The sequence below is a fragment of the Pseudophryne corroboree genome, chromosome 7 (assembly GCF_028390025.1).
Source record: "Pseudophryne corroboree isolate aPseCor3 chromosome 7, aPseCor3.hap2, whole genome shotgun sequence".
Taxonomy (NCBI): Eukaryota; Metazoa; Chordata; class Amphibia; order Anura; family Myobatrachidae; genus Pseudophryne; species Pseudophryne corroboree.
The window spans coordinates 236,860,881-236,885,204 of NC_086450.1; the positions used below are offsets into that span (position 1 = coordinate 236,860,881).

A 24,324-nucleotide genomic window follows, 5' to 3' on the forward strand; every position below is an offset into this window, starting at 1 on the left:
GATAAATCTATTTCTCGTAGTCCGTAGTGGATGCTGGGCGCCCATCCCAAGTGCGGATTGTCTGCAATACTTGTACATAGTTATTGTTACAAAAAAATCGGGTTGTTATTGTTGTGAGCCGTCTGTTCAGAGGCTCCTACGTTTGTCATACTGTTAACTGGGTTCAGATCACAGGTTGTACGGTGTGATTGGTGTGGCTGGTATGAGTCTTACCCGGGATTCAAAATCCTTCCTTATTGTGTACGCTCGTCCGGGCACAGTATCCTAACTGAGGCTTGGAGGAGGGTCATAGGGGGAGGAGCCAGTGCACACCACCTAGTCCTAAAGCTTTTATTTTTGTGCCCTGTCTCCTGCGGAGCCGCTAATCCCCATGGTCCTGACGGAGTCCCAGCATCCACTACGGACTACGAGAAATAGATTTATCGGTAAGTAAAATCTTATTATACAGGGAGTTCAGAAAATCCCTTTGCAGTGAGTGCTGTCTCTGGCTGTACATCTCTACAGCCATGGGAGGCCAGAGAGGGGCATACTTAATGCATACCCTCCAACATTTTACACACAAAAATCGGTACAAATTTGAAAAGGGGGCATGGCCACAGGTAAAGGGGGCGTGGTCCTGTCCCTTTTCCTATACTTTCAATGGAAGTTTGGAGAGCCAAAAATCGGTACAGACCATAAAAAAAAGAAAAAAAAAAAAAAGGTACTGTACTTGCTAAAAAGGAACAGTTGGAGGGTATGTTAATGTAGATAAGTAGGTAACAAACTCTGTTTTATTTCATGTAAATTAAGTGTTTAAAAACAATTATGTTATATTGCTTAGCACGCATTATCTGTTGGGAGACACAGTCACTGCGGAGGCACTTTTTGAACTGCCTATCCTATATTTCTCATACGTCCTAGAGGATGCTGGGGACTCCGTAAGGACCATGGGGTATAGACTGGATCCGCAGGAGACTTGGGCACACTATAAGACTTTGAATGGGTGTGAACTGGCGCCTCCCTCTATGCCCCTCCTCCAGACTCCAGTTAGATTCTGTACCCAGGAGAGACTGGTCACACACTAGGGGAGCTCTACTGAGTTTCTCTGGTAAGACTTTGTTAGGTTTTTATTTTCAGTAAGACCTGCTGGCTACAGGCTCTCTGCTTCGTGGGACTGAGGGGAGAGAAGTCAGACCTACTTCTTCTGAGTTAAGGGCTCTGCTTCTTAGGCTACTGGACACCATTAGCTCCAGAGGGTTCGATCACTTGGTGCGCCTAGCTGCTTGTTCCCGGAGCCGCGCCGTCACCCCCCTCACAGAAGCCAGAAGAAAGAAGCCGGGTGAGTATTAGAAGAACAGAAGACTTCAGAGTCTCAGAGGTACCGCGCAGCGGTCCATTGCTTCCACACACCAACGGCACTACAAGGTTGCAGGGCGCAGGGGGGGCGCCCTGGGCAGCAATATACCTCTCCAAAAAGCCTGTCTAAACATGTATACAGTGCATACGCACTGTATAAGGACCCCTGCCAGTATAAAATGCTAAAATAATAGAGGGGCTGAAGTGCGCCAAGAAGGGGGCGTGGCTTAGCCCTCACAACATGATATAGCGCCATTTTCTCCATAGTCCCCGCCAAAGCACTGTGTACAGCTAGCAGTGTAAATGAAGGGGGGCACAGTGATTTAGTGCAATATAGCATAAAATATAGCACTCTATTAGATAATGGGCGTGTAGTCATTGAGTTGTGCATAAGTGTCTGTTTTCCCTGTCAGATATACCCACTATAGCTTTTTAGTGCACATGTGTGAGTGCTCTGTCGCAAACAGCTATGGGAATCTCTGTCGGCATCGCCGACTCCTGTTGGTACTAGATTCAGTAGATGCAGTGTCAGCAGGTCGGTAGTTGTATGCTTTTTCAAAAGTAAACACTGTATGGGAGACACAGTATTATGTGGGTGACCCTGTCGGCACCAACTGTTATTACTGGGTGTAAATTAACATGCTGTAACTAACTTATACCTGTATATATATATATATTTATATGTATGGTACAGTTCCATGGGCCTGTAGCTTGAGCAGACATGGTAGTATTTGTGGGGGAGTGATATTAAAATTATATATGTATACTTCCCTCGGACCCCTCGGGGTCGCAAGAATGTTATTTTGCCTGGTTACTACTCCCTGCTGTCGACGAATACTAGGTTTTCTGTCGACCATAAGGTTTCCTGGTTAGATCCACAACTTGGGCATTCAGTACATGGTCATACACATTCAGGACACATTATATATATATATATATATATATATATATATATATATATATATATATATATATATATATATATATATATATATATATATATATATATATATATATATATCAGAAGGTGGAAGGTACGGCACTCCAAACGACTTTGAATAAAACACTCTTAAGCCAGCATGAAGTTAAGACAACGTTTCAGGGCTTTTATTCTAGCCCTTTCGTCAGGTCAACATCACGAAAGGGCTAGAATAAAAGCCCTGAAACGTTGTCTTAACTTCATGCTGGCTTAAGAGTGTTTTATTCAAAGTCGTTTGGAGTGCCGTACCTTCCACCTTCTGCTGTTGCTATCTCCTCGTTCGGGCACCCGGCGCTTAGAGAACCTAAGGGAGAGCCGGAATATATATATATATAATTTTTTTTTTTCAAGAAGAGGGACGACACTCATAGGATTTTGCAACAAACATATTGTATTCCAATAGGAAAAAGTTCCAGAAATTACATCAACGTTTCGGTGTAGAACACCGTCATCAGGATGTACAGAAATCACATACACGAACAAAGGTGAGTATACATAAAACAGCAACTTACCAACCTTATGAAGACTAGTAAATGACAACACCACAAACACCTGTGCCGCCAGCGTAGCGGGGCGCATGCCAGAGACGTCATCCTCATGCACGCCCAAGCCGCGTCCCGCGCCGTCATGACGACGGTCGCGGTTACCATGGAAGCCCAACACGCAGCCGCGTCATTGGGCTAGACGGCCCGCGTCACGCCGTCGTCAGAACTGTGGGCATGGCCAAAGCGTATCACCTATACAAACAATAACAAATAAAATTTAAAAACAACACCGGATCCCCAGTGTGTAAAAGCAGAGAATTATGGAACCCACCATAAAACCAGGACAACTAGGACAACATTAGAACCCAGTACACATGCATTGTATCGCAGATCGCATGTTAGTTTAAGTTAACTACACCAAAACATCTAAAGGCTGATTGTAAATTAACAGCCACATATATCAAAAATTCAATGTAAACACAAAAATGCAAACAATATCAAGATAGACTGTTCCAACAGATTTTTTCGTTTAAGCCCCGTGGGGCGACAGTGTCAAGCCGGACAATCCATCTTGCTTCCATAATAAGTAATTGTTTGTTTCTATCTCCACCACGCTTGAACTCGGGTAAATGATCGATAATCATGTACTTAAGACTGGCCAGGCTGTGCATTCTCTCAGCGAAATGTTGAGCTACCGGTTGTTCGCTCTTGCCAGAACTTAATGCTGCACGTATGGCTGATCGATGTTGGTTGGCACGTTCCTTAAATTGACGGATGGTTTTTCCTACATAATAGTACCCACACGGGCACCGTATTATGTAGATAACAAATGTGGTTGTACACGTTACCACGTGTCTAATTGGGATATATTTACCACTGTGCGGATGTTGATAGCATTACCACTGCTCAGGGCTCTATTAAATTTACATTCGAGACATTCGATCCCATTGCACACCCGGCTGTTTGAACATAATACTGAGAGTCAAAAAGAAAATAATTACGATGTAATACTAACGAAAGCAGTTGTAACACAAACTCTAAATCTGGCCCATTGTAACTGCGATTCCCCCGCAGAAATTGCGCAGCCGCTGCAAGCCCTTCATCGTGCGGAATTGAAGTGTACAAACTGTGTACATCCAAGGTGCACATCAGTAAATCAAAAGGACCTTTGGTGAATTCACGCACAGCAGCCAAAAACGCAGAAGTGTCTTTAAGATAGGTAATTTCATGAACAATGCATGGCTGTAATAAGGTGTCCAAATATTGGGGCACAGGTTGATACAAGGAACCGCGCGCTGATACAATGGGACGTCCGGGTGGGACCGTGGGGTTTTTGTGAATTTTGGGAATAGAATACAGGATTGGAGTAATAGGGAACTCTTGAGACAGTGCTCTGAAAACACTTTGTGAAATGATCTTATTCTGTTTCGCGGAAAGGAGGATTTGGTCCAGCTCTTTCTTGAACACAACAGTTGGATCCCTTGGCAACTTCCTGTATACTTGTTTGTCACTTAGTTGTTGTAACATTTCATTGCGGTAGTCATGGGTATTCATGATGACTATCGCCCCGCCCTTATCTGCGGGGCGAATGACGATGTCCTCATACCGTCCCAAATTTGTGAGTGCCGTCCTCTCTCCACGCGTGAGATTATATCGTACGGATCTGTATTCAGCGTTCTATTTTTGAATAGAATCGTCAAGAAGTCTGGTGAAACATCTGATGGAAGGGTTTGTCACAGGTGGATCAAAGGAAGATATATTCTTCTGTCTGCAAAATTTATCAACAGGGTCTTGTTCGGTACTCATGTCCAACGGTGCTGAATTAGAGAAATGTTCGCAAAGTCTCATTCTACTGCTGAACTTGTGCAAATCCCAACTCTAATCGAAAGGGGAGTGGTTATTTGTAGGGACAAAGGCCAGGCCCTTATTGAGGACCGACTGTTCATCTGCAGACAGCACCCTATTAGATAAATTAAAGATCACTTGTACCTCTTCCAAGGGGGTCTTCCTACCCCTCTTTTTTTTTGACCACCTCTTCTTGTGCGGAAACGTTTGTTTTTTGGTTTGTCATGCGTGAACGTGCCCCTAAAGGGACTGTCTGAGAATTCCCCATATCCTCTCCCTCTGAAATAGCGATGTCACTGTCACTCTGTGAGGTCGTGACCTCTAATGGTTGTCTCACTGAACGCTGTGTTCGCTGATTTCTATTAAAATTTCTCGAATATCTGGGGGTGTCCCTGTTGATCCAACGGTACACACGGTTGTCCTCGTAGTCCTGTACTACCTTCAGACGTTTGACCTTTTTGAACTTAATGAGATCCTGTCGATATTTGTCACACTGATTACGTAATTGCGTGAGCCAGTCATGTGAAGAATCTGTTTGTAATGTATTGAGATTGATTCTCTCAAACTCTGCAATCTTAGATTTGACGGTTGTTAATTCCTTAGACGCCTCTTCTACCACCAACACCATCAGGTCAAAGGAACACTTCTTAAGTATTGCCACCCACTTACGGCAAAACTCAGAACTATGACGGCCGATAGTGGGGGCTTGTTATCGCCGTGGGAGAAACATTTGTGACATGGTTGTGCGTACCGACATTTCTAGGTTTAAAAACGATTCCACTAGAATGTTGTCCAGACGTAAGGCTGGGTGTTATGGGTGCATCAATTGTGCTACCTGCAATCATCTTGATGTTGGTAGCTCATTTAGACATCCGCACAGTGGTAAATATATCCCAATTAGACACGTGGTAACGTGTACAACCACATTTGTTATCTACATAATATGGTGCCCGTGTGGGTACTATTATGTAGGAAAAACCATCAGTCAATTTAAGTAACGTGCCAACCAACATCGATCAGCCATACATGCAGCATTAATTTCTGGTAAGAGCGAACAACCGGTAGCTCAACATTTCGCTGAGAGAAAGCACAGCCTGGCCAGTCTTAAGTACATGATTATCGATCATTTACCTGAGTTCAAGCGTGGTGGAGATAGAAAGAAACAAACAATTACTTATTATATAAGCAAGATGGATTGTCCGGCTTGACACTGTCGCCCCACGGGGCTTAAACGAAAAAATCTGTTGGAACAGTCTATCTTGATATTGTTTGCATTTTTGTGTTTACATTGAATTTTTGATATATGTGGCTGTTAATTTACAATCAGCCTTTAGATGTTTTGGTGTAGTTAACTTAAACTAACATGCGATCTGCGATACAATGCATGTGTACTGGGTTCTAATGTTGTCCTAGTTGTCCTGGTTTTATGGTGGGTTCCATAATTCTCTGCTTTTACACACTGGGGATCCGGTGTTTTTAAATTTTATTTGTAATTGTTTGTATGGGCGATACGCTTTGGCCATGCCCACAGTTCTGACGACGACGTGACGCGGGCTGTCTAGCCCAATGACGCGGCTCCGTGTTGGGCTTCCATGGTAACCGCGACCGTCGTCATGACGGCGGCGGGACGTGGCTTGGGCGTGCATGAGGATGACGTCTCTGGCATGCGCTACGCTGGCGGGCTGGCGCAGCGGCACAGGTGTTTGTGGTGTTGTCATTTACTAGTCTTCATAAGGTTGGTAAGTTGCTGTTTTATGTATATTCACCTTTGTTCGTGTATGTGATTTCTGTACATCCTGATGACGGTGTTCTACACCGAAACGTTGATGTAATTTCTGGAACTTTTTCTTATTGGAATACAATATGATTGTTGCAAAGTCCTATGAGTGCCGTCCCTCTTCTTGGAAATTATCTAATCATGGCCACCCCATGATAGGACTGGATCACCAAGGTATTTGTGTCTACTTTATTTCGAGTGCCGATATACATGGTGATAGATTTTATATATATATATATATATCACCCCTTGATGAAGTCCACACAGGACGAAACGCGTTGGGTGCTACCTTGATCTAACCTCAAACACTAAGTTAAGATATTTACTCCTCTTTACTTTTAAATTCAATTGCTTTTATTCCTATAGATTTTATGTCCTATTTTTTATGCTCCTTTTTTATTGAAGCTTTTTTATGAGCATTTTACACGTTTGTTATGTATGTTTTTTCTTATATTGACTCCCACCTTTTTAGTACCGAGTTTTGTTTTAGTATCTCATAAATAAATGTTGTTCCTTTTTTAAATCTAAACTGCCTGACTTTTTTTAATATTATTTGGCACCAGTGGTCGCCCTCATTACCTCATTCCCTGTCCACACACATATATATATATATATATATATATATATATATATATATATATATATATATATATATATATATATATATATATATATATATATATATATATATATATATATATATATATATATATATATATATATATATGACATAAAGCAAGCGGCACTCTAAGTCTGATGGAAAGTCAAATATATTTCACACACATAGTGATCCGACGTTTCGGGGACCAAGCGCCCCTTTGTCAAGGTGAACAACAGTGTACATAATGAAATTCATACCTTTTAAAGAAGAAGAAAACCCGCCAAGTGCTTCCACACCACGCCCGCCCGGCCGCTCGTTGTCCGTTCCCTGTTCCAGCTCTCCTGACTGACGTCATGTTCAATGCGCCTTGGACTTGGAATATTATGTGAAGGAAATACAGAGTCAACTTGCGGATGCCAACGTATATGAAGAATTGGCCCGTGACCCTACCGCCGAGTATCAAAAAGCACTAAAAAGCACTTTAGATGCAGCTAAGGATAGTGGTAAATTAACTACAAAACTGCACAAAGCACTTTTTCAGGAAAATCCCCTAGTGCCCATTTTTTTCACTGTTCCTAAACTACACAAGAACCAATTGTCCCCACCAGACAGACCCATCATTGCTGCCAGAGAATCCATTTTTCAACCAGTGTCAGTCTTTCTAGACAGCATATTGCAACCGTTAATCTTGAAGCACAAGCACTTTATAAAAGACACTACCAGTTTTCGTAATCGGTTGCGGGAGATACAGCAGGTGCCGGATGGAACCCTCGTGTGTAGTGGATGTAGTTAGTCTTTATACTAACATTCCACATGAGGCAGGTTTAACAGCCATGGAAGCTTTCCTGAAAAAAGAAGGCATGGACAAACTAGATACCCCACTGTTCATGAACCTCCTCCGCATGACCCTAGAAAAAAATGTATTTTTATTTAATGGCAAATTCTATCGCCAAAAGACGGGGTGCGCGATGGGGAGCAATGTCTCCCCATCGTTTGCAAACATCTATATGTTCGAGGAAGAAGAGAAGGTGTTTTTTCAAGAAGAGTCAGTCTTTCAACATATTTTATTTTTTTCCCGGTATATAGATGACCTCTTCCTTCTTTGGACAGGGGGTACAGAAAGGTTTGACCAGCTGATGCACATTACTAATTCCAGACCGGAGGGTGTCAAATACACCTATCAGACCAGTACAAGCTCCATTCATTACCTGGATGTACAGATTTCCATCATGGAGGGTACATTGCAGACAGGGGTATACACGAAACCAACAGATAGAAATACCCTGCTGAGAGCCAACAGCCACCACCCCAAAGCCCTCAAAAATGGTCTGCCACGCTCCCAGATGATCAGGGTATCTCGCCTGATCAGTGATCGAGATAAGCTGGAAGAAGAACTAGACAAGATGATTTTGAAATTTAGAGAACGGGGATATGACCGCCAATTACTTGCTAAACATAAACAGGAGGTGATGCAGTTGTCCAATGAATCTCTTCTTCTACCCAGTAACCGTTCAATAAGTCCGGCCATTCCTTTCACCTCCAGATTTAACACCACGAGCCCCGTAGTACAGAGAGCGACCAGAGCCTTGTGGCCCATTATCGCTTCTGATCAATCATTACTAAGTTTCAGGGGGACACGACCAATGATGTGTTTTTCAAGGGGCAGGAACGTTAAGGACGTAATAGTCCACACGGACATTACGGGATTTCAACAACAGGAACAGACTTCATCAACTTTCCTGACCAGACAGCCTGGATGCTATAAGTGCATCAAATGCACTACGTGTGAGAATATGATTACTGGTTCCAAATTCAACAACCCTCATCGAGACAAAACGTACCAGATTAACCATGTACTTACCTGCACCACCACCCACATAGTCTACCTCATAAAATGCCCTTGTGGTCTCCACTATGTGGGAAAATCAGTAAGGACCCTGAGGGAGAGGATGGCCCTCCACCGTTCGGCCATCAAGCAAGCACTGGCAGGAAAAGAGTCGGAGCAACCAGTGGCAAGACATTTTGTGGCGGCCAACCACACCATGAATGATTTGAAACATATGATCATCGATCATGTACCCAAACACATCAGAGGGGGAGACAGGGATGGCAAACTTTTACGTCTAGAAACCAAATGGATTTTCGAATTGAACACAACTAATCCCCATGGTTTGAACGAGAGATTGAATTGGAACATCTTTAAATAAATAGTAGTACCGTAGAATTAACTACAATATAGGGGTTATAACCGCTGTAACTATACCAATTAATCAGTGGACCAATGCATGCATGTTTGGGAAATCCTCTTAGGAGCTTTTCTAGCCTGGCTATGACAGAGGTGATACTTGGTGACCGTTATTACAGTTTAGGCCGGGGGTGAATACATAAGCTCAATAGTCCCCTTATGTACTGTCAAATCTTTTTACAGATTTATTTATACTGTTTGAAGTCTTTATACACTTGTAACAATGGAATATGTGTAAATTATCTATTCCGCATCAGTCTGTGACATAGAGGACAGCAGTCCAGCGAGCCATATGGGGGATCTATTTAAATTCACCATGCTCAATTTTCACTGTTTTTATTCTATTTAAGGGACCGTGTATATAACACACACCCCCAAATATCACCTAGTCGCAGCAATTGATTTTGATACAGTTTATTTTAATGGTGGTTGGTTCTGTAAGTTATGCTGTTATGCACTGTTTACATTTTTTTCGATTAGCGCCGCAGCCCGGCCGTGTTCAGCATCTGGTAACCAAGGCAACGACGCGCACGCAGGGCACATTGAACATGACGTCAGTCAGGAGAGCCGGAACAGGGAACGGACAACGAGCGGCCGGGCGGGCGTGGTGTGGAAGCACTTGGCGGGTTTTCTTCTTCTTTAAAAGGTATGAATTTCATTATGTACACTGTTGTTCACCTTGACAAAGGGGCGCTTGGTCCCCGAAACGTCGGATCACTACGTGTGTGAAATATATTTGACTTTCCATCAGACTTAGAGTGCCGCTTGCTTTATGTCCTATCTACTCATCTACTCCTGAGATGGCACCTAAGCAGTGAAGCGTGGAGGGGGAGTGCCGGTCCGTACAGTCTGTGTGTGTGTGTGTGTGTGTGTGTGTGTGTGTGTATATATATATATATATATATATATATATATATATATATATATATATACAATGTATGTATGTGTATATATATATTCATATTACGATTTCTAATGAATGCTGAAGTAAAAGTATTCCTTCTCATGTGCTGGTCGCTCTGTTGATAAAGCTCTAGGTCGGCCGTGACGAGTTGGTCTCAGATCCTCACAAGGAGTCCGAGTGTTTATTCTTTTCCCGCCGCGGATAGAATACTGTGAAAGTCAACTCCTGGTCTGCACGGGGCCCTGTCACAAAGGATCGTATACAGGAAGCTAAGTGATATTTTATTTATATGCTTTGAAGTTATTTGCATTACATGCGCATGGGGGAGTGCTTGTATTCGGAAAGGCATCCGATAGATTTACCCTAGAGAGAGAAGGGGATGTTTCTTATGTTGGTTCTTCTCTGTAACATTGCGGCAGGCTGCCGTGCGACTACAGGAGGTGTGGCCGGAGGAATGCTGAGGCTGACTCCGAGAGATACTGGAGTTTTTCCCTGTGACGGTGTACCGCTGTTTGGGGATGCCTCAGTTAAGTCACTCTTGGCGGATAACTCTGGTAAGTCTACCTTCGTGAGTTAGATTCCCTCACAACGGTTTGTGACGCATTCTTTTGTGGGATGCAGTCATTTTAACCGGTTCAATACCGTTCTTTTTTCCCTTTCTGTGCAGATAGTGGAAGGTGAAAAGGTAAGAGCTCTGCAGCCTTGTTAGGTTGGCAGAAGCGGCTATCGTCTTCTGTTTCTACCACATCCACCGCATGTCGCTGGGTCTATGTGGCTGGAGCCCACACCAGTGTGTACTCGTCTAATACTCTTCAGTCAGTCCGGGAATGAACTTGGACCTGTGAGTTAATAATAGAATCCAAAGGGGGACATACTAGAGTTTACAGATGATTCCCCTCACTAATTTTTCAAATAGATCTCACCGATTCCCCTCTGGAAGGGGAGGCAGTACGCGACGCCATACCAGAGTTGCATCAGGTTCGGGACATTGTCCTGCTGTCCCTGTTAAAAAAATAAAAAATAAAAAAAAATTAAAGAAACAAAGATTTCTACCTACGAAGTTGAACTACAGGGAGCTCCAGCACGTAAAGGTAGAAAAGGGTTTAATGCGTTTTTCTCCGCATTCAGCTTACCTGGGTTGCTATCCAGGATTGTCTTTGCCATTTCACCGGAGTGATGGCAGTATGATGGGTTTCTTTCAATAGTAGGAGCCATTGTTATTCTGTACTGAGACGCTCTCCTGATTACGGCGAGGTCAAGAAACAAGTGGTGCAAATCGTTTTCTGTCTGACTGTTCTTCAACACAGGGAATGGCTGCTGTTCCCAACGACGCAGATGTCGGAGGTGGGTATCGGAGTAGATACTGAACGGTTGAGGTTTTGTTTTTTCCTGTGGAAAGAGGTCTGTGGATCCAGAGTCTGATCAGATTTGCAGTGACAACCGATCAATATGTTCCGTTGATGAAGAAGATGGGTGCGGCCTAAGAGGCTTTTTCGGTGAGCAGGTCAAATGCCAGAGTGGTTTTCACGGGACCAGTTGGACATGTGGTCCGGGTCTCACCTGTACATGCACCGGAATATAATCCTAATGGCCAGGATATTGCTCCTGTGGTGTCTGCACAGTTCTCACCTCCTAGAGGGACGAAGGTTCGGGATCCAGGATTAGATCCTGGTGTCCATGCATGCAGATCTCCGAGGCTGGGGAGTAGTCTTTCCAAGGGAAGTATTTCCAGAGGAAAAGGTCAAGCTGGGAAGCTTGTCTGCAATAAGCTTTCTTGAATTAAGAGCTATTTTCAACGAACATATTCTTCGTGATCTGCCCGTGTTAATTCTGTCGGACGACTTGACAGCAGTGGCGTAAGCACGCCGCTAGGGCGGAACAAGGAGCAAAGCGGCAATGGCAGAAGCCGCAAAAGTTTTCCGCTGGGCGGAAAGACAGGTAAACGCTATATTAGCAGTCTTCGTTCCGGATGTAGACGACGGAGAAATAGATTTCTTCTCCAGACGCGATCTCCATTCGGGAGAAATACAGTCGTCATCGAGAAGTTTTCACAGAAGTGACAAGTCTTTGAGAAGTGCCTCAATTGGACATGTTGGCGTCTCGCCTCAACGAGAGACCTCAGGCATATTGTTCCAGGTCAAGGGACACTCAAGCTATAGCAGTGGACGCCTTCATGACACCTTGGGTGTTTTCAGTCGGTCTATGTGTCCCCTCCGCTTTCACTCTTTCTGAAGGTGATAAACGTAAGAAGAACAAAGGTTCAGGCGATCCTCATTGCTCCGGTCTAGCCAAGGAGGGCTTGGTATCCAGATCTTCAAGATTTACTCATAGAAGATCCCTGACCTCTTCCTCTACGAGAGGGCCTGTTACAGCAAGATACGGGCGTGTATCAAGACTTACCGCGGCTGCGTTTGACGGCGTGGCGGTTGAACGCCATATCCTAGCCCAAAAGGGTATTCCAGTGAAGTCATTCCCACACTACTTCAGGCTAGAAAAGAAGTAACGGCAAAGCCTTCCCACCGTATTTGGAGAAAATATGTGTCTTGGTGTTAATCCAAGAAGGCTCCTACGGAAGACTTTCAGCTGGGTCGTTCTTCACCATTCTTTGCAAGCAGGTGTGGATGCAGGCCTAAAGTTAGGCTCCATTTCAGTGCAGTTTTGGCCTTATAAATTTTCTTTAAAAAAAAAAAAAAAATTGGCCACCTTTCCGGAAGTTCAGAATTTTGTGAAAGGAGTACTGCACATCCAACTTCTATTTGTGCCCCCATTGGCACCGTGGGACCTTGACGTGGTGTTTGCGGTTTCTTGTGTCACACTGATTGGAACCTTTATGAAAGGTTGTGTTAAAATTTCTCTCTTGGAAAGTGGTCATGCTATTGGCCTTGGCGTCCGCAAGGCGGGTGTCGGAAGTAGCGGCTTTGTCTCACGAGCCCCTGTTTGATCTTCCATGTGGATAGAGCGGAATTGAGAACTCTGATAATAGTTCTGCCAAAAGTGGTTTCTGTGTTTCGCAGAAACCAGCCTATTTTGATGCCTGTGGTTACTTAAGCATTGGCTGATTCAAAGTCTCTCGATGTAGTCAGGGCTTTGAATATTTATGTTGCCAATTTGGCTCAGATTGGGGAAAAAGAGGCTCTGTTTGTCCGGTATGCTCCCAGCATAATTGGTGCGCCTGCGTCTATGCAGTCTGTTACACGCTGGATCTGTGATACGATTCGGCATGCTCGTTCTACGGCTGGATTGCCGTTACCGAAGTCAGTGGAGACCCATTCTACTAGGAAGATGGGCTCTTCTTGGGCGGATGCCCGAGGGGCTACTTGGTCGGGTTCAAACACTTTTGCTAAGCTCTACAAGTTTGATACCCTGGCTGATGGGGACCTCCATGTTTGCTCAATCGGTGCTGCAGAGTCGTCCGCACTCTCCCGCCTAGTCTGGAGCTTTGGTATAAACCCCATGGTCCTTACGGAGTCCCCAGCATCCTCTAGGACGTATGACAAAATAGGATTTTAATACCTACCGGTAAATCCTTTTCTCTTAGTCCATAGAGGATGCTGGGCGCCCGTCCCAGTGCGTACTGTGTCTGCAGTTATTGGTTATGGTTACACTCTTGTGGTTCTTTTCTGTCAGGCTGTTGCTGATGTTTTTCATGCCATGGCATGTGGTTACTTTATTATTGGTTGTGTTGAGACACAGGTTGTGTTACATATTCTCTCAGCATGTGGCTGTGTATTTATTTATTTTTCATGCCGTTGGCTGGTGTTCTATTGACTGCCACGTTCTGCGGTATGTTCGAGGTGTGAGCTGGTATGACACTCACCGTGTTTTAAACAATAAATTCTTTCCTCGAAATGTCCGTCTTCCTGGGCACAGTTCTCTAACTGGAGTCTGGAGGAGGGGCATAGAGGGAGGAGCCAGTTCACACCCATTCAAAGTCTTATAGTGTGCCCATGTCTCCTGCGGATCCCGTCTATACCCCATGGTCTTTACGGAGTCCCCAGCATCCTCTACGGACTAAGAAAAGGATTTACCGGTAGGTATTAAAATCCTATTATTTAGTTTTATCTTTCTAAGGGAAAATTAGACATGCCAAGTGCTTATTATCTGACGTCAAATTCTGGTTGTATGGAAGTGGTTTTAAATGGAAATATATTATTTTAGAAATATATTATTTCTTGTTTAAATATTCAGAATAGTCAGTTTGCTAGTACAGGTATAGTGTTCACTCTAGGAGTGAAAAGGGGCAGGGCGCCGGACACAGGGGGCGTGGCCACGCCTACGTCATTTTAGGGGGCGGTGCGGCCCACAGACGCTACTATAGAGAGCGTCTGTGGCTGGCGACGTCACTGTTGGTGGCGTGCCCAGCACCTCCGTCGGTGCTGGGCTTCCCCCAGCCCTCTCCCAATGTGTGAATGGATGCCGCGCGCATGCGCACGGCATCTATACACGCCGGGAGGGAAGGAAGCGGGCGGCTGTTCTAGCAGGGCGCCGCAAAAGGGGCAGGGCGGGTTTTGCTTGCTAAAAAACGGGCAGGGCGCGGCGCCCTGCTAAAACAGCCTAGAGTGAACACTACTGTATATTCTTTGTGATAGAAATAGTGGGTATTGGTTCGTATAGACTGGCAACATTGAGAAGCGGCATTGTTACCCACAAACCACATTTTTAAATGCAGTTTTATTTGTTTAATCTCAGACTAACCCAGATTTACTTTACAAAAGTTATCCTGCTCCTTTATAACAGTGATTTATGTACTATTACTGACCAGTAAATCCTCTGTTTTTGGGCCCGTGTGAGTAGCCATTGGACATCTGAGGGCATCTGGATTTTGTCTCCTTTCTGTGTTTTTCCAAATGTTTGACTGACTTGCTCTTTCAATTTACTTTCTCAGTACCTGCAAAATGTTCAAAAGCTCGTGAACACTTCACCACAGTCTGCACCCAGCTTGCTACATTGGTGACAAAATTTCCTTCGGAGCAATACTACAGGTGGGATGTAGATGTTATCCTGATTACAATAACCGGTAATACGGAATATGAGAGATCAATACAACTTTTCTTGGAAACATTTCAGTTGCATAAAACATCTAGTGAAACAATAGAAACCAAAATCTTGTCATATATACTTAATGATTATGATATACTTTATATATTTTTCCATTTCAGAAAATGTCCATTTGTGGGTGTGGCCTAGTAGTAGTAGGAATGTCACTGAACATCATAAAGCCTACCTGTCAATCTTAATCAGTGGTAACTCCACTCACAATATAATAATGGTTATGGTCTAAGAAAAAATTGGGTCTGCGATAATCAGAGGCGGGGTCAGGTTTTAAAAGGTTTTCTCATATACTATACTTATTGTATTTTCTCTGACGTCCTAAGTGGATGCTGGGACTCCGTAAGGACCATGGGGAATAGCGACTCCGCAGGAGACTGGGCACAACTAAAGAAAGCTTTAGGACTACCTGGTGTGCACTGGCTCCTCCCACTATGACCCTCCTCCAGACCTCAGTTAGAATCTTGTGCCCGGCTGAGCTGGATGCACACTAGGGGCTCTCCTGAGCTCCTAGAAAAGAAAGTATATTTTAGGTTTTTTATTTTCAGTGAGATCTGCTGGCAACAGACTCACTGCTACGAGGGACTAAGGGGAGAAGAAGCGAACCTACCTGACTGGAGATAGTTTGGGCTTCTTAGGCTACTGGACACCATTAGCTCCAGAGGGATCGAACACAGGACCCGACCTTGATCGTTCGGTCCCGGAGCCGCGCCGCCGTCCCCCTTACAGAGCCAGAAGCATGAAGATGGTCCTGGAAATCGGCGGCAGAAGACTTCGGTCTTCAACAAGGTAGCGCACAGCACTGCAGCTGTGCGCCATTGCTCCTCATGCACACCTCACACTCCAGTCACTGATGGGTGCAGGGCGCTGGGGGGGGGGGCGCCCTGAGCAGCAATATGAATACCTTGGCTGGCAAAAAATCACAATATATAGTCCCAGAGGCTATATATGTGATAAATACCCCTGCCAGAATCCATGAAAAAAGCGGGAGAAAAGTCAGCCGAAAAAGGGGCTGGGCTATCTCCCTCAGCACACTGGCGCCATTTATTCTTCACAGTGCAGCTGGAAGACAGCTCCCCAGGCTCTCCCCTGTAGTTTTCAGGCTCAAAGGGTTAAAAAGAGAGGGGGGGCACTAAATGTAGGCGCAATATGTGTATACAAGCAGCTATTGGGGGAAAAATCACTCAGTTATAGTGTTAATCCCTGCATTATATAGCGCTCTGGTGTGTGCTGGCATACTCTCTCTGTCTCCCCAAAGGACTTTGTGGGGTCCTGTCCACAGTCAGAGCATTCCCTGTGTGTGTGCGGTGTGTCGGTACGGCTGTGTCGACATGTTGGATGAGGAAGGTTACATGGAGGCGGAGCAGAGGCCGATAAATGGGATGTCGCCCCCTGTGGGGCCGACATCAGAGTGGATGGATAGGTGGAAGGTATTAACCGACAATGTCAACTCCTTACATAAAAGGCTGGATGACGTAACAGCTGTGGGACAGCCGGCTTCTCAGCCCGCGCCTGCCCAGGCGTCTCAAAGGCCATCCGGGGCTCAAAAAAATGCCCGTTACCTCAGATGGCAGACACAGATGTCGACACGGAGTCTGACTCCAGTGTCGACGAGATTGAGACATATACACAATCCACTAGGAACATCCGTTGCATGATCTCGGCAATGAAAAATGTGTTACACATTTCTGACATGAACCCAAGTACCACATAAAAGGGGTTTTATGTTTGGGGAGAAAAAGCAGCCAGTGTTTTGTTCCCCCATCAGATGAGTGAATGAAGTGTGTAAAGAAGCGTGGGTTCCCCCGATAAGAAACTGGTAATTTCTAAAAAGTTACTGATGGCGTACCCTTTCCCGCCAGAGGATATGTCACGTTGGGAGATATCCCCTAGGGTGGATAAGGCGCTCACACGTTTGTCAAAAAAGGTGGCACTGCCGTCTTAGGATACGGCCACTTTGAAGGAGCCTGCTGATAAAAAGCAGGAGGCTATCCTGAAGTCTGTATATACACACTCAGGTACTATACTGAGACCTGCAATTGCCTCAGCATGAATAGTGCTGCTGCAGCGTGGTCTGATACCCTGTCAATATTAATACCCTAGACAGAGATAATTTTTTGCTAACATAGAGCAGATTAAAGACGTCGTCTTATATATGAGGGATGCACAGAGGGATATTAATTAAGGCAATGTCCATTCTGCCAGGAGGGTATTAGAGACCCGGCAGTGGACAGGTAATGCTGACTTTAAAAGGCACATGGAGATTCTGCCTTATAAGGGTAAGGAATTGTTTGGGGATGGTCTCTGGGACCTCGTATCCACAGCAACAGCTGGGAAGAAAATTTTTTACCTCCGGTTTCCTCACAGCCTAAGAAAGCACCGTATTTTCAGGTACAGTCCTTTCGGCTTCAGAAAAGCAAGCGGGTCAAAGGCGCTTCCTTTCTGCACAGAGACAAGGGAAGAAGGAAAAAGCTGCACCAGACAGCCAGTTCCCAGGATAAAAGATCTTCCCCCGCTTCCTCTGAGTCCACCGCATGACGCTGGGGCTCCACAGGTGGAGACAGGTGCGGTGGGGGCGCGTCTCTGGAACTTCAGGGACCAGTGGGCTTGCCCACAGGTGGATCCCTAGGTTCCTCAAGTAGTATCACAGGGATACAAGCTGGAGTTCGAGGCGACTCCCCCTCGCCGTTACCTCACATCAGCCTTGCCTGCTGCCCTCGGAGAAAGGGAGGTAGTACTGGCGGCAATTCACAAGCTGTACTTCCAGCAGGTGAAATCAAGGTACCCCTCCTTCAACAAGGCCGGGGTTACTATTCCAAAATGTTTGTGGTACCGAAACAAGACGGTTCGGTGAGACCCATTCTAAAATTGAAATCCTTGAACACTTATATACGAAGGTTCAAGTTCAAAATGGAATCGCTCAGGGCGATTATTGCAAGCCTGGAGAATTTCATGGTATCACTGGACATCAAGGATGCTTACCTGCATGTCCCTATTTACCCTCCTCACCAGGAGTACCTCAAAATTGTGGTACAGGATTGTCATTACCAATTCCAGACGTTGCCGTTGGTCTGTCCCCGGCACCGAGGGTATTTACCAAGGTAATGGCCGAAATAATTATCCCGTACTTGGACGATCTCCTTATAAAGACGAGGTCCAGGGAGCAGTTGTTCGTCGGAGTAGCACTATCTCGGGAAGTGCTACAACAGCACGGCTGGATTCTGAATATTACAAAGTCGCAGCTGGTTCCTATGACGCGTCTACTGTTCCTGGGTATGGTTCTGGACACAGAACAAGAAAAAAGGGTTTCTCCCGGAGGAGAAGTCCAAGGAGTTGTCGTCTCTAGACAGAGACCTCCTAATACAAATACAGGTGTCGGTGCATCAATGCACGCGAGCCCTGGGAAAGATGGTAGCTTCTTACGAAGAAATTCCATTCGCCAGGTTCCATGCAAGGATCTTCCAGTGGGATCTGTTGGACAAGTGGTCCGGGTCGCATCTTCAGATGCATCGGCGGATAACCCTGTCTCCAAGGGCCAGGGTGTCGCTGTTGTGGTGGCTGCAGAGTGCTCATCTTCTAGAGGGCCGCAGATTCGGCATACAGGACTGAGTCCTGGGGACCACGGATGCCAGCCTTCGAGGCTGGGGGGCAGTCACACAGGGAAGAAACTTCCAAGGACTATGGACAAGTCAGGAGACTTCCCTACACATAAATAATCTGGAACTAAGGGCCATTTACAATGCCCTAAGTCAGGCTAGACCCCTGCTTCAACACCAGCCGGTGCTGATCCAGTCAGACAACATCACGGCGGTCGCTCATGTAAACCGACAGGGCGGCACAAGAAGCAGGATGGCGATGGCAGAAGCCACAAGAATTCTCCGATGGGCGGAAAATCATGTGTTAGCACTGTCAGCAGTGTTCATTCCCGGAGTGGAACACGACCTCCACCCGGGAGAGTGGGGACTTCATCCAGAAGTCTTCCAAATGATTGTACACCGTTGGGAAAGGCCACAGGTGGACATGATGGCGTCCCGCCTCAACAAAAAGCTAAAAAGATATTGCGCCAGGTCAAAAGACCCTCAGGCGATAGCTGTGGACGCTCTGGTAACACCGTGGGTGTACCAGTCGGTGTATGTGTTCCCTTCTCTGCCTCTCATACCCAGGGTAATGAGAATAATAAGAAGGAGAGGAGTAAGAACTATACTCATTGTTCCGGATTGGCCAAGAAGAGCTTGGTACCCAGAACTCCAAGAAATGATCTCAGAGGACCCATGGCCTCTGCCGCTCAGACAGGACCTGCTGCAGCAGGGGGCCTGTCTGTTCCAAGACGTACCGCGGCTGCGTTTGACGGCATGGCGGTTGAACGCCGGATCCTGAAAGAAAAGGGCATTCCGGAGGAAGTTATCCCTACGCTAATTAAAGCTAGGAAAGAAGTGAACGCAAACCATTCTCACCGCATATGGCGGAAATATGTTGCGTGCTGTGAGGCCCGGAAGGCCCCAACGGAGGAATTTCATCTAGGTCGATTTCTGCACTTCCTACAGTCAGGGGTGACTATGGGCCTAAAATTGGGTTCCATTAAGGTCCAGATTTCGGCTCTATCGATTTTCTTCCAAAATAGAACTGGCTTCACTGCCTGAAGTTCAGACTTTTGTTAAGGGAGTGCTGCATAGTCAGCCCCCGTTTGTGCCTCCAGTGGCACCGTGGGATCTCAACGTGGTGTTGGATTTCCTGAAGTCGCATTGGGTTGAGCCACTTAAATCCGTGGAGCTAAAATACCTCACGTGGAAAGTGGTCATGCTATTGGCCTTGGCGTCGGCCAGGCGTGTATCAGAATTGGCGGCTTTATCATGCAAAAGCCCTTTTCTGATTTTTTTTTTTTTTTTTTTTTTTTATATATGGATAGGGCGGAATTGAGGACTCGTTCCCAATTCCTTCCTAAGGTGGTATCAGTGTTTCATGTGAACCAACCTATTGTGGTGCCTGCGGCTACTTGGGACTTGGAGGATTCCAAGTTACTGGACGTAGTCAGGGCCCTGAAAAATATGTTTCCAGGACGGCTGGAGTCAGGAAAACTGACTCGCTATTTATCCTGTATGCACCCAACAAGCTGGGTGCTCCTGCTTCTAAGCAGACTATTGCTCGCTGGATCTGTAGCACGATTCAACTTGCACATTCTGCGGCTGGATTGCCGCACCCTAAATCTGTAAAAGCCCATTCCACGAGGAAAGTGGGCTCTTCTTGGGCGGCTGCCCGAGGGGTCTCGGCTTTACAAATTTGCCGAGCTGTTACTTGGTCGGGTTCAAACACTTTTGCAAGAGTCTACAAGTTTGATACCCTGGCTGAGGAGGACCTAGAGTTTGCTCATTCGGTGCTGCAGAGTCATCCGCACTCTCCCGCCTGTTTGGGAGCTTTGGTATAATCCCCATGGTCCTTACGGAGTCCCAGCATCCACTTAGGACGTCAGAGAAAATTAAGATTTTACTCACCGGTAAATCTATTTCTCGTAGTCCGTAGTGGATGCTGGGCGCCCATCCCAAGTGCGGATTGTCTGCAATACTTGTATATAGTTATTGCCTAACTAAAGGGTTATTGTTGAGCCATCTGTTGAGAGGCTCAGTTATATTTCATACTGTTAACTGGGTATAGTATCACGAGTTATACGGTGTGGCTGGTATGAGTCTTACCCGGGATTCAAAATCCTTCCTTATTGTGTCAGCTCTTCCGGGCACAGTATCCTAACTGAGGTCTGGAGGAGGGTCATAGTGGGAGGAGCCAGTGCACACCAGGTAGTCCTAAAGCTTTCTTTAGTTGTGCCCAGTCTCCTGCGGAGCCGCTATTCCCCATGGTCCTTACGGAGTCCCAGCATCCACTACGGACTACGAGAAATAGATTTACCGGTGAGTAAAATCTTATTTTCCATCATAAACGTTTGTAATATATATAGGGGGTTTGTGTTTTTGTTTTGTTTTTTTCTCCTGCAGTGTCCACAGGTTATCCACAGGATAAACATTAGGAATAGGAGATACCGACAGCAGATTGGCACCAATGATCAAAGCTTTCGACATCCCAGAATGCAACGGGCCAGTCCCCTATATCCCCGCCTCCTGGCTAAGGCAATTCAGTTTTTCCTAGGGGATACTGGGAATCCATTTAGTACCATGGGGTTTAGACGGGTCCACTAGGAGCCTTGGGCACTTTAAGAATTTTATAGTGTGCGCTGGCTCCTCCCTCTATGCCCCTCCTACCAGACTTAGTTTAGAAAATGTGCCCAGAGGAGCCGGTCACGTTGCTGGAAGCTCCTGAAGAGTTTTGTGCATTTATTTTGTATGTTTGTTTTTTTCAGGCAGGACTGGATGGCACCAGCCTGCCTGCTTCGTGGGACTTAGGGGGGTTAATGGTCCCGTTCCCCGCTGACAGGACACTAGCTCCTGAGGGAACTATTTGCAAGCCCCACCACAGCGAGCGTACATTACCGCAGCACGCCGCCACCCCTAACAGAGCCAAAAGATAGAAGAGTGTTGAGTACTAAGCCATTATGGCAGCATGAGGGTGACGCACGGCTTCTACATGGGGCGGCTGTGTCTCCAGACTCAGTACACAGTGCAGACGCACCGCTTTTAAGGGAGCAAACTGAGTCTAAGTACACTACTTGTGTACACAGTACCCACACTGGCATTACAGACTTAAAAGGGGCTGACTCCATTTTAGGCACTAAGATTACCTCAGCCAGTATAAAAAAGTGTGGGAAGACCGCATGCCTTTGAAGGAGCGTGGCTTCACTATGAGCGGAACCAGTAGCTCACCAGCGCATTTTCCCTCTGCAGTGGACACAGACGCTGACTGACAGGGACGCGCAGCTCCTCCAGAGAGACTCCAGATTACCTCAGCGGTAAGGGGTCATAGCAGGGGGAGAGCGCTTACTAGTGTACTAAGTCCCCAATCTGGGTACTTAGTCTGCGACCCGGCTAAGCTTGGCATTAGCAGTACGGGCGCAGTGTGCTGGCTCCATGCTATCTCTGTGTCTCTCTGGAAGGGCTCTTTGTGGGTTAATTGTGCATTTAACCTGTTCCTGTGTGTGTGTGCTGTCACTGTATGTCAGACAAAGAGTGTGTTTCATGTAAGGCACAGTGTTCCTCTTCTCCAGGGGGCTCACTGCAGTGTACTCAGTGCATTGTACCTTCCCAGGCTAGCGGGGCGGAGCCAGCTAGGCTGGATTCCATTAGGGGAATGATTTCCAGTATTTCTACTAAATTGTCCCGCAATGAGAAAGAGATGCAATACTTAAGACAATCGATGACTGGGTTTATGAACAGAGACTCGGTACCAAAACCAGCGTCTCAGTCTCCTGCCATTTGTCTGCAAAAACGTCCTTTAGCTCATATCTTGCAGTCTGACTCTGATGATGAGGGTTAAGACATGGAGGAGGGGGAGGTGGACTCTGAGGTGGGAGAGGCTACTCTTTCACAGGGAATAGAGGCTCTCATAGAAGCTGTCAGAGAAGTTCTGCATATCCCTGATAAGGTAACAGAGGAGACTGAGGAATCTTATTTTAATATAAAAAAGAAATCTTCAGCCACTTTTCCTGTGTCAAAGGAACTAAATACCCTGTTTGAAGAACCGTGGGTTAATTCTGATAGGAAATTGTATTGCCTGCCCCAGGTGCAGCTTCCCTGAAAGTCACGGCAGATCGTAGAATTGAGAATACACCCAAATCTTTGTATACAGCTGCTGGGGTGGCCCAGAGACCCACTATAGCATGTGGGTGGATTATTAAGGCCATCGCCAAATGGTCGGGTAACCTACTTGAGGGGTTAGGTACCTTGCCTCAGGGGGAGATTATTTTACTACTGAAATAAATATACAGGATTCTGTGAATTTTTATGGTGGAAGCCATATAAGAAATAGGCTTGCTTAATGCACGCACCACTGCTATGGCAGTGTCAGCACGCAGAGGCTTATGGCTACGCCAGTGGACTGCGCACGAGGACTCCAGGAAATGCGTGGAAAGGCCTACCCTTTACAGGAGAGGCCTTATTTGGAGATGTACTTGACAAATGGATCTCCAAAGCTACTGCGGGTAGGTCCACGTATCTTCCTTCTGCAGCTCCACCAGCCAGGAAGGCCTACTCGGGACCTAATCTACAGTACTTTCGGACTGCCAAGTTTAAGAGCAAGACCAGAGGTTCTTCTACAGCCACCAGAGGCGCTAGAGGTAAACCACGCAAACCAGTAACTGCCGGTTCACAGGATCAGAATTCAAGCTCTGCTTCCTCAAAGCCTTCAGCGTGACAGTAGACCGCGATGCCTGGAGGACTAGCAGGTGGGAGTCAGACTAAAAAAATTTCTGTCACATCTGGACAGGTTCGTGCCAGGATCCCTGGGTCATAGATCTTATTCCCCAGGGCTACAGACTGGAGTTTCAGGAGGCAAGTATAACCTTACAGGACGCCATTCAAAGACTGGTACAGACTCATGTTCCAGTTCCACCTAACAAACTTGCTGCTGCAATCAACTCAGAATTACCCCCAATATCCCTTGTTTCTCTGACGTCCTAGTGGATGCTGGGAACTCCGAAAGGACCATGGGGAATAGCGGCCCCGCAGGAGACTGGGCACAACTAAAGAAAGCTTTTAGGTCACCTGGTGTGCACTGGCTCCTCCCACTATGACCCTCCTCCAAGCCTCAGTTAGATTTTGTGCCCGGCCGAGGTTGGATGCACACTAGGGGCTCTCCTGAGCTTCTAAAAAGAAAGTATATAATTAGGTTTTTTATTTTACAGTGAGACCTGCTGGCAACAGGCTCACTGCAGCGAGGGACTAAGGGGAGAAGAAGCGAACCTACCTGCTTGCAGCTAGCTTAGGCTACTGGACACCATTAGCTCCAGAGGGATCGACCGCATGGAACTGGCCTTGGTTTTCGGTCCCGGAGCCGCGCCGCCGTCCCCCTTACAGAGCCAGAAGCAAGAAGTGGTCCGGAAAATCGGCGGCAGAAGACATCAGTCTTCACCAAGGTAGCGCACAGCACTGCAGCTGTGCGCCATTGCTCCTCATACACACTTCACACTCCGGTCACTGAGGGTGCAGGGCGCTAGGGGGGGGCGC

The 24,324-nt window shown here is 46.2% G+C and overlaps 1 protein-coding gene across 1 annotated transcript in view; it reads left to right on the forward strand.

Moving 5' to 3' along the window:
- TSN (translin) overlaps positions 1-24,324 on the forward strand; it is a 105,849-nt gene that overhangs the window by 24,093 nt on the left and 57,432 nt on the right. Inside the window, exon 3 of the mRNA XM_063934036.1 lies at positions 15,057-15,153. Coding sequence (XP_063790106.1) covers positions 15,057-15,153 — 97 coding nt within the window. The remainder of the gene's footprint in view (positions 1-15,056; positions 15,154-24,324) is intronic.